This window comes from Ovis aries, chromosome 2 (genome assembly GCF_016772045.2).
Source record: "Ovis aries strain OAR_USU_Benz2616 breed Rambouillet chromosome 2, ARS-UI_Ramb_v3.0, whole genome shotgun sequence".
NCBI classification, from domain to species: domain Eukaryota; kingdom Metazoa; phylum Chordata; class Mammalia; order Artiodactyla; family Bovidae; genus Ovis; species Ovis aries.
The window spans coordinates 232,244,915-232,258,467 of NC_056055.1; the positions used below are offsets into that span (position 1 = coordinate 232,244,915).

At 42.2% G+C, this 13,553-nt stretch overlaps 1 protein-coding gene and 1 non-coding gene across 45 annotated transcripts in view; both read left to right on the forward strand.

The window, feature by feature from the left end:
* Nucleotides 1-13,553, forward strand: part of LOC101120733 (nuclear body protein SP140-like protein) — an 83,415-nt gene that overhangs the window by 14,330 nt on the left and 55,532 nt on the right. For 30 of the 44 annotated variants that reach the window (XM_042244363.2, XM_042244361.1, XM_060410458.1 and 27 more), the window contains 6 exons: nucleotides 1,460-1,637; nucleotides 2,991-3,159; nucleotides 5,411-5,494; nucleotides 8,061-8,144; nucleotides 10,172-10,240; nucleotides 11,271-11,342. In XM_042244363.2, coding sequence (XP_042100297.1) covers nucleotides 1,460-1,637; nucleotides 2,991-3,159; nucleotides 5,411-5,494; nucleotides 8,061-8,144; nucleotides 10,172-10,240; nucleotides 11,271-11,342 — 656 coding nt within the window. The remainder of the gene's footprint in view (nucleotides 1-1,459; nucleotides 1,638-2,990; nucleotides 3,160-5,410; nucleotides 5,495-8,060; nucleotides 8,145-10,171; nucleotides 10,241-11,270; nucleotides 11,343-13,553) is intronic. The other 14 variants (XM_060410461.1, XM_060410463.1, XM_027965293.2 and 11 more) reach the window with 1 other exon arrangement.
* TRNAS-GGA (transfer RNA serine (anticodon GGA)) lies at nucleotides 5,818-5,889 on the forward strand. Its single transcript has one exon. It is a non-coding gene; the product is annotated as a tRNA-Ser (tRNA).

Sequence of the window (13,553 nt, forward strand, 5' to 3'; positions counted from 1 at the left end):
TATATATATATATATATATATATATATATATATATATATGTATATATATATATATATATATATGTATATGGCTTCCCTGGAGCCTCAGATGGTAAAGAATCTGCCTGAAATGCAGGAAACTCGGGTTCAATCCCTAGGTCAGGAAGAATCCCGTGGAGAAGGGAATGGCTACCCACTCCAGTATTCTTGCCTGGAGAAGACAGAGAAGAGACAGAGAAGGCTGGTGGGCTACAGTCTACGGGAGTTGCAAAGAACCGGAGATGACTGAAGGATTAATACTTTAACTTTCTTTTCATATATATATATTCCATATATATATGGAATACTGTGTGCTGTGCTGTGCTTAGTCACTCGACCTTTGTGACACCATGGACTGTAGCCCACCAGGCTCCTCTGTCCATGGGATTCTCCAGGCAAGGATACTGGAGTATGTTGCCATTACTTTTTCCGTATGGAATACTACTCAGCAATAAATAATGAATGAAATTTTGCCAGTTGCCACAACATATATGGATACTGAGTGAAGTAAGTCAGACAGAGGAAGACAAATACTGGATGATATCACTTACATATGGAATCTAAAAAATACAACCAACTAATGAATATAACAAAGAAAAAGCAGATTCATAGATTTAGAAATCAAACTAGTGATTACCAGTGGGGAGAAATGGGGGGGAGGGAATTTAGAGTGCAAGACTGGGAGATACAAACTATTGAGTATAACATAGGCTACAATGATGTATTGTACAACATGGGGAATTATAGATAGTATTTTTCATAACTGTAAATAGAATGTAACCTTAAAAAATTGTATAAAAATATATGCAGTAAATATTCATGTAGAAGAAAGAATAGTCATGATAATATACCATTTCATATGTAAAAGCATTCAGAAGCTATAAAAAAAAGAAAATAAAATCTAAGGAAAGTTATGACCAACCTAGACAGCATATTAAAAAGCAGAGACGTTACTTTGCCAACAAAAGTCCATTTAGTCAGAGCTATGGTTTTTCCAGTGGTCATGTATGGATGTGAGAGTTGGACTGTGAAGAAGGCTGAGCGTCGAAGAATTGATGCTTTTGAACTGTGGTGTTGGAGAAGACTTTTGAGAGTCCCTTGGACTGCAAGGAGATCCAACCAGTCAATCCTAAAGGAGATCTGTCCTGGGTGTTTATTGGAAGCTGAAACTCCTATACTTTGGCCACCTGATGTGAAGAGCTGACTCATTTGAAAAGACCCTGATGCTGGGAAAGATTGAGGGCAGGAGGAGAAGGGGACGACAGAGGATGAGATGGTTGGATGGCATCACCAACTCGATGGACATGGGTTTGGGTGGACTCAGGGAGATGGTGATGGACAGGGAGGCCTGGTGTGCTGCAGTTCTTGGGGTCGCAAAGAGTCGGACATGACTGAGCGACTGAACTGAACTGAACTTTCATATCGTGTCTTTGTTTCTCAGGATGATCACGGGGGACCTGAACCTGGAGGAGCAGCACCCAGAGGAGCAGCGCTGCTATGAGTTCGTATTCAGGCTCTTCAGAGAAAATAAGGTGGAGATCGCAAGTGCCATACCAAAGCCATTTCCTTTTCTCATGGGCCTGCGAGATTGGGGCTTCATCTCTGAGTCAATGTTCCAGGTAAGTGAGGGGAATTCCCTCTTGATAACCAGACCCGCACTATATTCTGCCAAATTTAAAAAGCAATGAACAGGCTAAAGGGCCTCCTTTGAACAGGGACCTTCGCCATCCTGCCAGTTGGGAGGGGACAGGAGAAGCAGCATCACAGACAATATTCCTTCTTCTGTCGTAAATGGAGTGGGCCGCGGCGACGGAAACGTGGCAACACGAAATGGGAATGAGACACGGGTGGGAGCGTCTTAGGTCCACTGGCACAATGTAACAGCAATAACAAAGTAAAGTGAATAAGTGAGCCGGGCAACATTCCATCACAAAGCCCTCTTCTTTTACACGCTTGAATCTGAGGTGAATGAACTCACAGGGAAGTTGTGTCACGTGAGGAAGAATTCGGAACACGGTGTGCTTGCTGCTGTCTCCAAACCGTCTGTTGTTCTTCAGACATTTCTGGATGGGGAATGCGCTGTGGGCCTTCCTGGGAATATGGGGGCAAGTCATCGTTTTGTCTTTGTGAATTTTCTTTGCCCTTTGGCCATGTTCATAGGAGTGGAGAGTGGTTGCCAGGTTTCCTGGAAGCGAGGGCAGTGGTTATTGTCTGGTCAACAAATGGCCACTCAAATACCAGTAAGGACCATTCCTGCATCCTGGCCAGGCTCTTAAAGTCCCCACACCACATTCAACTTTGAACTTATTTTCATTCTACAGAATTGCTCTCTTAAATGGACATCAGTGTCAGAGAGGCAAGTTAACAAAATAAGAGTCTATTCTTACGATGGAGGATATGTTAGATGTCATCCAAATATATGCAGTGAAAGTGAAAGTTGCTCAGGGGTATCTGCCTCTTTGCAACCCCGTGGACTATACAGTCCATGGAATTCTCCAGGCCAGAATACTGGAGTGGGTAGCCATTCCCTTCTCCAGGGGATCTTCCCAACCCACAGATTGAACCCAAGTCTCGCGCATTGTAGGCGAATTTTTTACCAGCTGAACCACAAGGGAAGCCCAAGAATACTGGAGTGGATGGTGGTGGTGGTGTAGTTTCTAAGATGTGTCCGACTCTTGCAACTGCATGGACTGTGGCCCGCCATGCTCCTCTGTCCATGAGATTCTCCTGGCAAGAATACTGGAGTGGGTTGCCATTTCCTTCTCCAGGGGATCTTCCCAGCCTAGGAACTGAACTGTGGTCTCCTGCATTGCAGGCAGATTTTTTTTACCAACTGAGCTATCAGGGAACCAATCCAAATATACATAACATTCTAACACTTCACCAGGGAATAAATTTGTTTATTTCTGATCTGAGTCTCCCATAACCCATACACTCAAAGCTACATAATTCTCCATTCAATATTTTTCAAGAATTTTCAAGAAGCTTGTAGAAATCTGGTCCCGGTGCAAAGAGTGATGTATGAAGCTCTCGATGAGCTGGAGAAGAAATTTGACAAGACTGTTCTGGAAGCCCTGTTCAGCAAGGCTAACCTGAAGGCCTATCCTGATTTACTTCAGATTTGCAATAGCTTCAAAAACGGTAACTAGAGCTTTCAACAACTTTTGGGGACTCAAGTCTACTTCATTCACTGATTCATTCATTCACTTTTCATATATTTGAAAGTTATTTTACTGAGTGACTACCTAGTGGCAGGTAAAATGGGAAAGAAAACATACATAATCTGTGTCTCCATGGAGCTTACACGTAATAGGGGTGACACTTTAACCCAGTAATGCTGCAAATAATTGCTCAGCCAGGATCTATATTTGAAGCTGAGAAGCATGGGATTTGAGTTTCTACTTTTTTGGAGGGAGGCATGAATTATGCCCTTTTGTTGGAAAGGAAGGAGCCTTCCCTAATACTTGCAGACACACTCAAAGATGAAAAGATTTTCTTTGTAGGAAAAAAATTTGTCATTCGGGGCAGTTGCTTGCCAGCTTACTTCCTAACAGAGTGGAGAACTTCCAGGAGAAGGCCAGTTCCTACCCATGCATTGGGGAGGGGCAGCATGGGAAAGCTATATTAGGCAAAAGAAAGAGTAGGCTTGCAGAACCACATAGCTATAAAAGGGAGCGCGGGTGGGAGGTTTTGGAAGCCCCTTCTGGAAAGGGGAGTTGGAGGGGATTTTTGAAGATTGGACATCCTGTGCTAAGGAATTTGAAATTTATTATTTGAGAAATAAAGAATATAAGATTTTTGAGCAGAGATAAAGTAAAAGAAGTCAGTATAAAGGTTGGGATGTGTTTATTTGTGAAAATTATGTCTTGTAAAATAAGAGCTATCTCATTTCCGCAGTGCCATATCGAAGTCCAAAAAAGAAATAAAGAAAAGCCACAAATTTCAAGTCAATACTATATTTGTTACCATGGTGTCCCCAGGCCACGGGTAGGAAGGGAAAGGTGGTCATCTTTACTGCCCACGTCTCAGGGTCTCTGACCTTCTCCCAATACTATAAGGATTCTCCTCCCTGGACCCCAGCACCCACATTATGTGTGTTAATTTATGGGGCTTCCTGTGCTGAGATGTCCTACCCACCAGGCTTACCACTGCCCAGCTCCTGGTCCTAATGCAGCTGCCCACCTGCCCCCAGAGGAGGTTGTTGCTGGTACCTTCCAGGCCCAGCTGTCCACAGGAGCTTAGGGTCAGCAGCCCGGAGCCAAGATGCTAGTAGGAGGGGTCAGAGAACCCCCCCCCCCCAACACACACACACCCATCACTGAAATGCCTGCTTCTGGAGGCAGGCATTTCACCTCCTTACCTTTCTAAAACCTCTCACCCACACAGCATTTGCCCGCCATGTCCTCTTCCAAAGCCGGCCTGGGCATGAAGTCAAGGTGTCCTGGAGATGGAAAAAGCATCTCTTACTACCCTGAACCCTCAGTGGGTATTGCCCCCCCCATCCCCCCCACCCCAGGAGGTATGTTCCTGCCATCCATCCTTCTAGCAGCATCTTCTGTCAGCGTCTTTCTCTATTTCTTCAGTGTTTTTTCCTCATATCTTGTGAGTCTTGCTTTTCCAACTATGTGTGCTGAGTCACCTTGAAATGCAGTTTTGATGTGGGGGTGCCTTGACCTGGTTTCTCGTGCTTGTTACCATCTCCTGGGTCACTGGTACAGTTTGGCAATGTTTACTTCCTGTTTGTGCCGTTCATAAAATAGTCACTTCCTGTCTGTGTCTTTCAGACAGTGTCTTTCCCTGTTTCCTGGATCTCTCCCCACCCATCCCACCCCAGGGAAATACGAGTTTCTCTTCAGTGTTGTGTCTCTATAACCAGATCTTCTTCCCTGGCCCACAGTCTTTTTTCCTTCCTTCCTTTCTCTCTTCTTTTTAAAATCTTCACCTTCTAAAGACGTTGGGGCTTGTCTTCTATAACGTAAGTCTATTTCTTTAGAAACATTACCTTTCTCTTGAAGAAATCCTTCTGCTTCTTCCCTAGTCTTAGTCGCACATGGAATTTACAAAGCACATTCCACATTCATTATTTATTTTAAATTGGCTTTCATTGTTTCCTGATCATTTGGAAAGGGGGTTGACCACTGTTTACAACTTTCCACTGTCTATTCTTTTTTAAACCTTGAGAGGGGTGTTCAGTGTGGAACAGCTGTAAGATTACAGGGGCAACATCAAGCCTCACAGGCCTTGAGAGACCCGCTGAAGCCCAGGGTTCCCTGAGGGCTGGAAGGGTTTCCCTGAACTGTGGGAGTCTAGGATGTGCCTGGATGCATAACTGTGAGATGCAACTCCTGGTCCCCATCTGAGATCTCTACTTGTCTTTCCTTTCTCTTCTCAGTGATTCATGACAACTTCTATTACCAAACCATTGATGAAGGAGAGACAAAGGAGATGCTCAACTCACAATTAAACCGTGAACAAGGTAATTCTGACTTGACAGAAGCTTGTTGTCTCATCTGCTAAGAAAGAAGGAGATCAGAGGTCAGGGGCTGAGCTCTTGGTGCAGCAGGAGATGAGGAAACTGGAGCAGCAGTGTGTGTATGGGCTCCAGTTAAGCAACCAGATCTGGAATCCAAGAATGTTACCAGGCAGCTGTGACGACCGAAAAGGCAGAACATAAATCTGAGAGAGGTCTCACTGTGACCATGAGGCAGAATTAAGGGGGAGAACTGATAGCAGTCCAGTTCCGTGAGTTAGGAACTCAGTGGACCTGGGAAAGGATAGGGTTTGGTATTATTTCGGGCTTCCCTGGTGGCTCAGAGGTTAAAGTGTCTGCCTGGAATGCAGGGGACCCAGGTTCGATCCCTGGGTCGGGAAGATCCCCTGGAGAAGGAAATGGCAACTCACTCCAGTACTCTTGCCTGGAGAATCGCATGGAGGGAGGAGCCTGGTGGGCTACAGTCCATGGGGTCGCAAAGAGTCGGACACGACTGAGCGAATTCACTTCACTTCAATTCTTTGGTATTATTTGGACTTCTCTGGTGGCTTAGATGGTAAAGAATCCACCTACCAATGCAGGAGACCCAGGTTTGATCCCTGGGTCAACAAGATCCCCTGGAGGAGGAAATGGCAACCCACTCCATTTATCTGGCCTGAAAAATCCCATGGGCAGAGGAGACTGGAGGCTACAGTCCATGGGGTTGCAAAGACTCGGACACGACTGAGGGTGTAACATACAGAGATAGAGAAGTCCAAAGAGGAAGCCTTTTATGTGTCAAAAGAAGGAACTATTGTAACGTTCACTCATAATAAAAGAGAGGAGGAGAGAAAGAAGTAATTGTATGCAGAAGAAAATGTGGAGGAAATAGTGTTTTGTAGAAAAGCAGAAAAGGAAAAGGGAAGGAGTAAAAAGGAAAGAAGAGAACCAAGGGCAGTAACAACAGTTACAACACACAACATCCATGAACAAGTAGACACACGGTCAACAATTGACATGAATCAACTTGTTTAATGCTCACATATGCAATATGTAATTTTCTTTTTCTTTTTTTTTTTTAGTTCTTTATTTTTTTAATTTTAAAATCTTTAATTCTTACATGCGTTCCCAAACATGAACCCTCCTCCCACCTCCCTCCCCATAACATCTCTGTGAGTCATCCCCATGCACCAGCCCCAATATGCACGGTTTCTAACTCTTTAATCATTTCATTCATATTATTACTAATAATTATTCATTCTAAGATATTAATTGAAAATTATGATTTCTTTCTAAGTTACTGTAATTCAAATATTTCTTTATCAGGAGCATCCCACTTAATTCTCATAACAATCCTGTCATAAGGGTTTTGTTACTCCCACTTTTCAGGAGAAGAAACAGGTGTGTGAAGGTAGCTAGAGATTTAGCGAGTGAAAACTCCCTTGAAACCCAGGAAAACTGTCTCCATCCTTAAGCCAAATGGTCAACAGTAAATTTAATTTTTTGTTAAATGTTGGTTGTTTTTTTTTCCCCTCTTGGAAATGACCAGTGCAGGAAAAAACTGCAGAATGGCTTTGCAGAATACTATGAATATGTATCTTTAATTTGTATTCATACGTCAAAGATTACATATTTTAGACATGTATTAATACATTTATGTAACAGTTTGATGTATTTAATAATAATACCTATTCTTTTGAATGATGACCAATTGCTAAAAGTATAAAATGTACATTAAAAAGTACAAAGTATGTAAAAAATATATGTAGAGATTCATCTACTACTGGGAATAATGGAAATGAGAAGGTGGTGGACGGATTCATAACAGTTATTAGTAAAGAGTAAAAGGTTCATCACATAGAATGATGGAGAAAGTACAAAGAATTCCTATGAATGAATAATAAAAAAAACACCACCAATTTTAAAAAGTGACAGAAGTCTTGAAGAGACATTTCACTCAGAAGATATAAAATGGCCAATAAGGACATAAGTGAAGTGAACATTAGTCCCCAGGGAAAAGCCACAACAAGCTACCACTTGGTTATTAGAATTGCTAAAATTAAAAATACTGACAACACCAAATGCTGGTGGGACCTATGGAGCAGCTAGAACTCCTTTATGTATGTTGCTGGTTTGAATATAAAGTGATATAACCACCTTGAAAAACTGTTTAGCCATCTCTTATAAAGTTAAACACAACCTACCACCCAGCAGTTCCACTCCTAGGTATATTATCATGAGGAATGAAAATGTATGTTCATACAAAGATTTGTACAGCAATGTTATTGTAGCTTTATTCCTAATAGCTAAAATCTGGAACCAATTCAAATTTTCATCAATAAGAGAGGGAATAAACTGTGATATATTTATTAAATGCAATATTATTCAGCAATATAAGGAATGAACTATTGATATATGTAACCACAAAGATGAATCTCAGAAACATGTTGAGAAAAAGAAGCCAGCTACAGAAGGACACACTGTGTGATCATATTCATGTGAGCATCCCTACAGACAAGTCTCTTCTCCGGATACTGCCTGAGTTCTGTCATTTCCTTGTTGCTCTCTTTAGTGTCCTTGGAACACTCATCTCTCCAAACGAACAGTGTAAGAGGATTTGAAAGTATGCCCAGACTACTGCCATATTATAGGCAAGGTAACTATTATTTAATTTGTCAATTTCAATTTCGTATTAAATCTTTGTTTTCTTGTCTTCATGGAAGCCAAGCCTACCTTCTGTCTCCTATCCTAAGCCTCTGCCAGATCCCACTTCTACCTGCACTCACCTGCTCATAGATGGAACAGAGACAATGGGAAAAGGAAACTGAACTCCTGAGTAGGTGGAGCATCCATTGATAGAGAATATTAAAAAAGAAAATGGAAAAAGTATATAAGGTGTAGATATGTGACCAGTTACAGGAATGGATCCAGTTTTCCAAAAGGAACATAAAATCCTACCCTTCCAGGCTGAGATAGGAGATAGTTTTCAGTTAGGTTCACAGAATAGTTAAGAGAAACTGCGGAACATCAAGCCATGTCACATTCATGTGGGAGAGCTGGCCAGTTGGAGGTCCCTGGGACTGTAATCAGAGTCCAAGAGGAGAGTTTTGGAGATGAAGAGAGGGCAGAACTTGGAGGATGAAATCACGCAGAAAGACAGAAGTTGAGTAGCACTGAGAGACAGAGGTCAAGGTCAAGTGGGAGGAACAGAAAGGGAAGGGGAACAAGTGTAGGACACAGCAGAGGAGAGATAAACTGAAAAATCTCCAAAGAATCTGAGATAAAAATTGAGAGCCAAAAATATAGAAAGAGAAAGAGCAAGAGGAAAATATCAATGCTAAAAATTGGGAAAAGTCAGACAGAAGTGCAAAGGTAACTGTGTAGCGAAATAGTTGGAGAATGGATAGAAAACAGGTTGAGTGAAAAGAGGATAAAAGAGAGAGAGGAACAGATCAGGACATTGCAGGCTCGAGGTAAGGGCACTGGGTGTAAGCAACTTGGGGCACAAGGGTTGGCAACATCAGCTGTGAGTTTTCAGATCAAACTGTCCTTAATCATCAAAGTGGCACTTGTAAAATACTCAGATTGACAAAGCCCTCTCCCCGAATATTCCAATGATTCCTAAGACCAAATCACCACCCTAGATTGTCTTCAGAGTGCATTTATCAATGGACTCAAAGACCATCGTCCTCTAGACATAGGCACTTGAGTTCTTTCAAGAATTTTAAACTTGGCACTTCAGGATTGAAAGTAGCTTCTTCATTGCTCAAGCTAGATCTAACTCCTCTTCAGCATGCGTGTCTCAATGATGGGTCACTATTGTCTCGTGGGTTTTCACGTTGGAAGTCTAGGTGTCTCCAGGACTCCTCTTGCTCTCAAATATATGCCCGTTACTCATCCAGCATAGTCATCTCTCTTCTAGAATAACTCGCACCTGTCCAATCCATCACACCCTCAAGGCTTGAATCCAGATCTCTGTCATGGTTCTCAAAACAGGTTCTATTCATAACTTTCCTCTAACCTTGCTCCCATCAAATGTGTCATTTTTACTTCTACTGGGATCTTTGAAAATGAAAATTAGGTTGTGTTCCTACATACTTTCTTACTACACTAAGGATTAAATATATGTTCCTCTGAGTGGCATCTGTGATCACCCAAGGTGAGCCCCAGGTCTATTTTCCCAGCCTCATCACCTGCCTCCTACACTGTTAATTCAATATAGGATAAACTTTTTTCCCCCAGTAATTTTATTTTTTAAATTTGTATTTTTTTCATTTAAAAAATTTTTAAGGAAATATAGTTGATTTACAATTTTGAGTTAGTTTCAGCCAATCACTTTGCTGATTCAGATAAATAATCTGCCTGTCAATGCAGAAAGCACAAGAGACATGGGTTCAGTCCCTGGGTCAGGAAGATCCCCTGGAGAAGGGAATGGCAGGCAACCCGCTCCAGTATTCTTGCCTGGAAATTTTCATGGACAGAGGAGCTTGGTTTGCTATAGTCCATGAGGTTGTGAAAGAGCTGGACCTGACTTGAGTGCAATATGGCATGGCATGGCAGGTTGTTTTGGGGAGCAGGGCTTTCCAGTTTCTCAGCCTTTCTTGATTTTCCAGTTATTTTCTTGCGGTGATTCTTCCTTGGTCATAAATTGAAATGCTTGTGGGATCGCAATCTTTCCTGCAGAGAACAGCAACACCTGGGATGAAGAATGGCCCCAGGAAGCCTCAAGCTTCTCACCAAGATGTGTGCCAGGTAAGGATGGGGAGGAACTGCCAGCCAAGGGTGTCAGATGGCTGAATTCACAGCAGGTGTTTATTGAGTGTACTCCACAGTCAAAAGATCTACAGTGTCCTGAAATTCCATGAGTCCATAACAGCATAAGTAACATAACAAACAGCACAAATATTCCTAGTGCATTCTAGCAGCAATATGCTGAAGAAAAGGGATGTCTCTCATAGCTATGAATAGTAAAAATTTGCATTAATACCTACCCACCTTTTATCTTCTCTAGAGAATACAACCTCAGTATTTTTCTGTTTGCTTATAATGCTATTATTTTGTTATATGTTGTTTGCTTATATACTTTGTTTGCTTATAATGTTAACTTTGGAAACCTCCCTCCCCAAAGAAACATGTCCTCCAGATCAATTGCTTCCAAGTTTAAAGTGCAATTTTTGTCAACCAATAATATTATTTATTATGTGACTATTATTTTTCAAAGAATCTTGGCAAACAAGGTATCATTCTTACCTCCACAAAGCTATGGATGTAAACGGATGGACTGTTACTTATTCCTATTGTATAGGGAAAGAAATGGAAGCACTGAAGTGCGTAAGGGTCTTTTAGCAGAGTTCAAAACAAGCTAAACAAGCCAGGGAACCAGCATCCTCGATGACTGACCATGGTGACTGCTGTGTAGGGCTGGCAGAGAGTCAGGGCAGCTAAAACCTAGAAAGAAGGATTGTCACGAGTAGGAAAACTGATAAAGAATGTTGAAGGGCAAAGAAGAAAAAGCCCAGAGGGTAAATGAGGTGTGTGATCCTTCATAGCACAGAAATGACCATGTGTGAGGACAGAAAAATGAAGAGAAAGGTGACTGGGGGCTAAAGAGAAGGAAAACAGGCAGAGCAAGGCTCCAGCGGGTCTTAAGTGAAGTCCTTGAACAGCAGTATTGTTTTCCCAAGGAGAAGCTCACCTGAGCACTGGACATCGGAATTCAGCATCATCCATGGTCTGTTCCCCATCACAATGTCTGGTTGGTCTTTTCTGTGTTTCTCTTCAGTTTCCTCTGAGCACAAATTTCTCCAAAGGACCAGCAAAGGCAATTCTGAAGAGATGCCCAAACTGCAGCCAGGTAAACGGGGAGCTGGGAAACAATGTACATAGTGGCTGACTTTATTTTGGGGGGCTCCAGAATCACTGCAGATGCTGATTGCAGCCATGAATTAAAAGACGCTTACTTCTTGGAAGGAAAGTTATGACCAACCTAGACAGCATATTAAAAAGCAGAAACATTACTTTTCCAACAAAAATCCATCTAGTCAAGGCTATGGTTTTTCCAGTAATCACATATGTATGTGAGAGTTGGACTATAAAGAAAGCTGAGCACCAAAGGATTGATGCTTTTGAACTGTGGTGTTGGAGAAGACTCTTGAGAGTCCCTTGGACTGCAAGGAGATCCAACCAGTCCATCCCAAAGGAGATCAGTCCTGAGTGTTCATTGGAAGGACTGATGTTGAAGCTGAAACTCCAATAGTTTGGCCACCTGATGTGAAGGGCTGACTCATTTGAAAAGACTCTGATACTGGGAAAGATTGAGGGCAGGAGGAGGAAAGGACAACAGAGGATGAGATGGTTGGATGGCATCACCAACTCAACGGACATGAGTTTGGGTAAACTCGGGGAGTTGGTAATGGACAGGGAGGCCTGGTGTTCATGGAGTCACAAAAAGTTGGACACAATGAGCGACTGAACTGAACTGACCTGAACTGAAGCGACCAGTGAGCTCATTGATTTGTTTATATGTCTGTACGCAAGGAACATGTTCCTCCTCCCTCCAAACAGATATACCCGTTTACTCGGCCTCTGATTGTTTCCTTCCATGTAAGGGAGGCAAGGGGGAAAGAGGGGCTACAGCCTTAATGGAGGGGCTTCTGGGTAGAGAATTTAAGGGCACAGAATAATAAAAATGTAGGTTGCGGGCACCACGTGGAGTTGCCTACGTAGGTCTAATTTTATTTAAAAGTATGTGGAATCTAAGGCTTCCTGGGTGTTTCAATGGTAAAGAACCCGCCTGCCAATGCAAGAGCCACAGAAGCCACAGGTTCGATCCCTGGGTTGGGAAGATTCCCCTGGATGAGGAAATGGCAACCTGCTCAAATATTCTTGCCTGGGAAATTCCATGGAAAGAGGAGTCTGGCAAGCTACAGTCCAAGGAGTTGCAAAGAGTCAGATGTGACTGAGCAACTAAACACGCACGCACGCACGCACATATGAAATCTAAATACGACCAAACTGGAGTTTAGAAGAGAGCAGTCGTTATAAACTTGCCTTCCAGGACTGCATAGGATTAATGAACACTAAGAACAGCAGAGACAAAGAGGAAGTGAATGAAAGAATAAACAGGACTGGGTTAAAGACCTAAATGTAAGGCCAGATACTGTAAAACTCTTACAGGAAAACATAGAACACTCTGCGACGTAAATCCCAGCAAGATCTTTCTTGATCCATTTCCTAGAGTAATGAAAATAAAAAACAAAAGCAAACATGTACATTACCATGTGTAAAATAGATGACCTGTGCAAGTTTGATGCCTGAAGCAGGGCACCCAAAGCCAGTACTCTGAGACAACCCAGAGGGACAGGGTGGAGAGGAAGCTGGGAGGGGGGTTAGGATATGGGGGCTACATATATACCTGTGGCTGATTTTATGTTGATGTATGGCAAAAAAAATCACAATATTGTATAGTAATTATCCTCCAATTAATAGAGATAATTTTAAAAATTAATAGATGGGTCCTAAGTAAATGTAGAAGTGTTTATGAAAAACAAAACAAAAAGACAACCCTCAGAATGGGAGAACGTATTTGCAAAAGAAAAAAATGACAAAGGATTTATCTTCAAAATATACAAACAGTTGATGCAACTCAAACTCCTTCGCCCATGGGATTTTCCAGGCAAGAGTACTGGAGTGGGTTGCCATTGCCTCCTCCGAATGATGAAATAGGCAGAAGATATAAATAGACATTTCTCCAAAGGAAACATACAGATAGCCAAAAAAAATAGGAAAAGTGCTCAACATAACTAATTATTAGAGAAATGCAAATCAAAACTACAAGGAGGTATCACATCACGCTGATTAGAATAGTCATCATCAAAAAGCCTACAAACAGTAAATACTGGAGAAGGTGTGGAGAAAAGAGAACTCTCCTACAGTGTTGGTGGGAATGTAAGTTGGTATAGCCACTTGGAGGGACTTCCCTGGTGGTTCACTGGTTAAAAATCTGCCTTGCGGTATAGGGGATGCAGATTCGATCACTGGGTGAGGAACTTAAGATCTCACATGC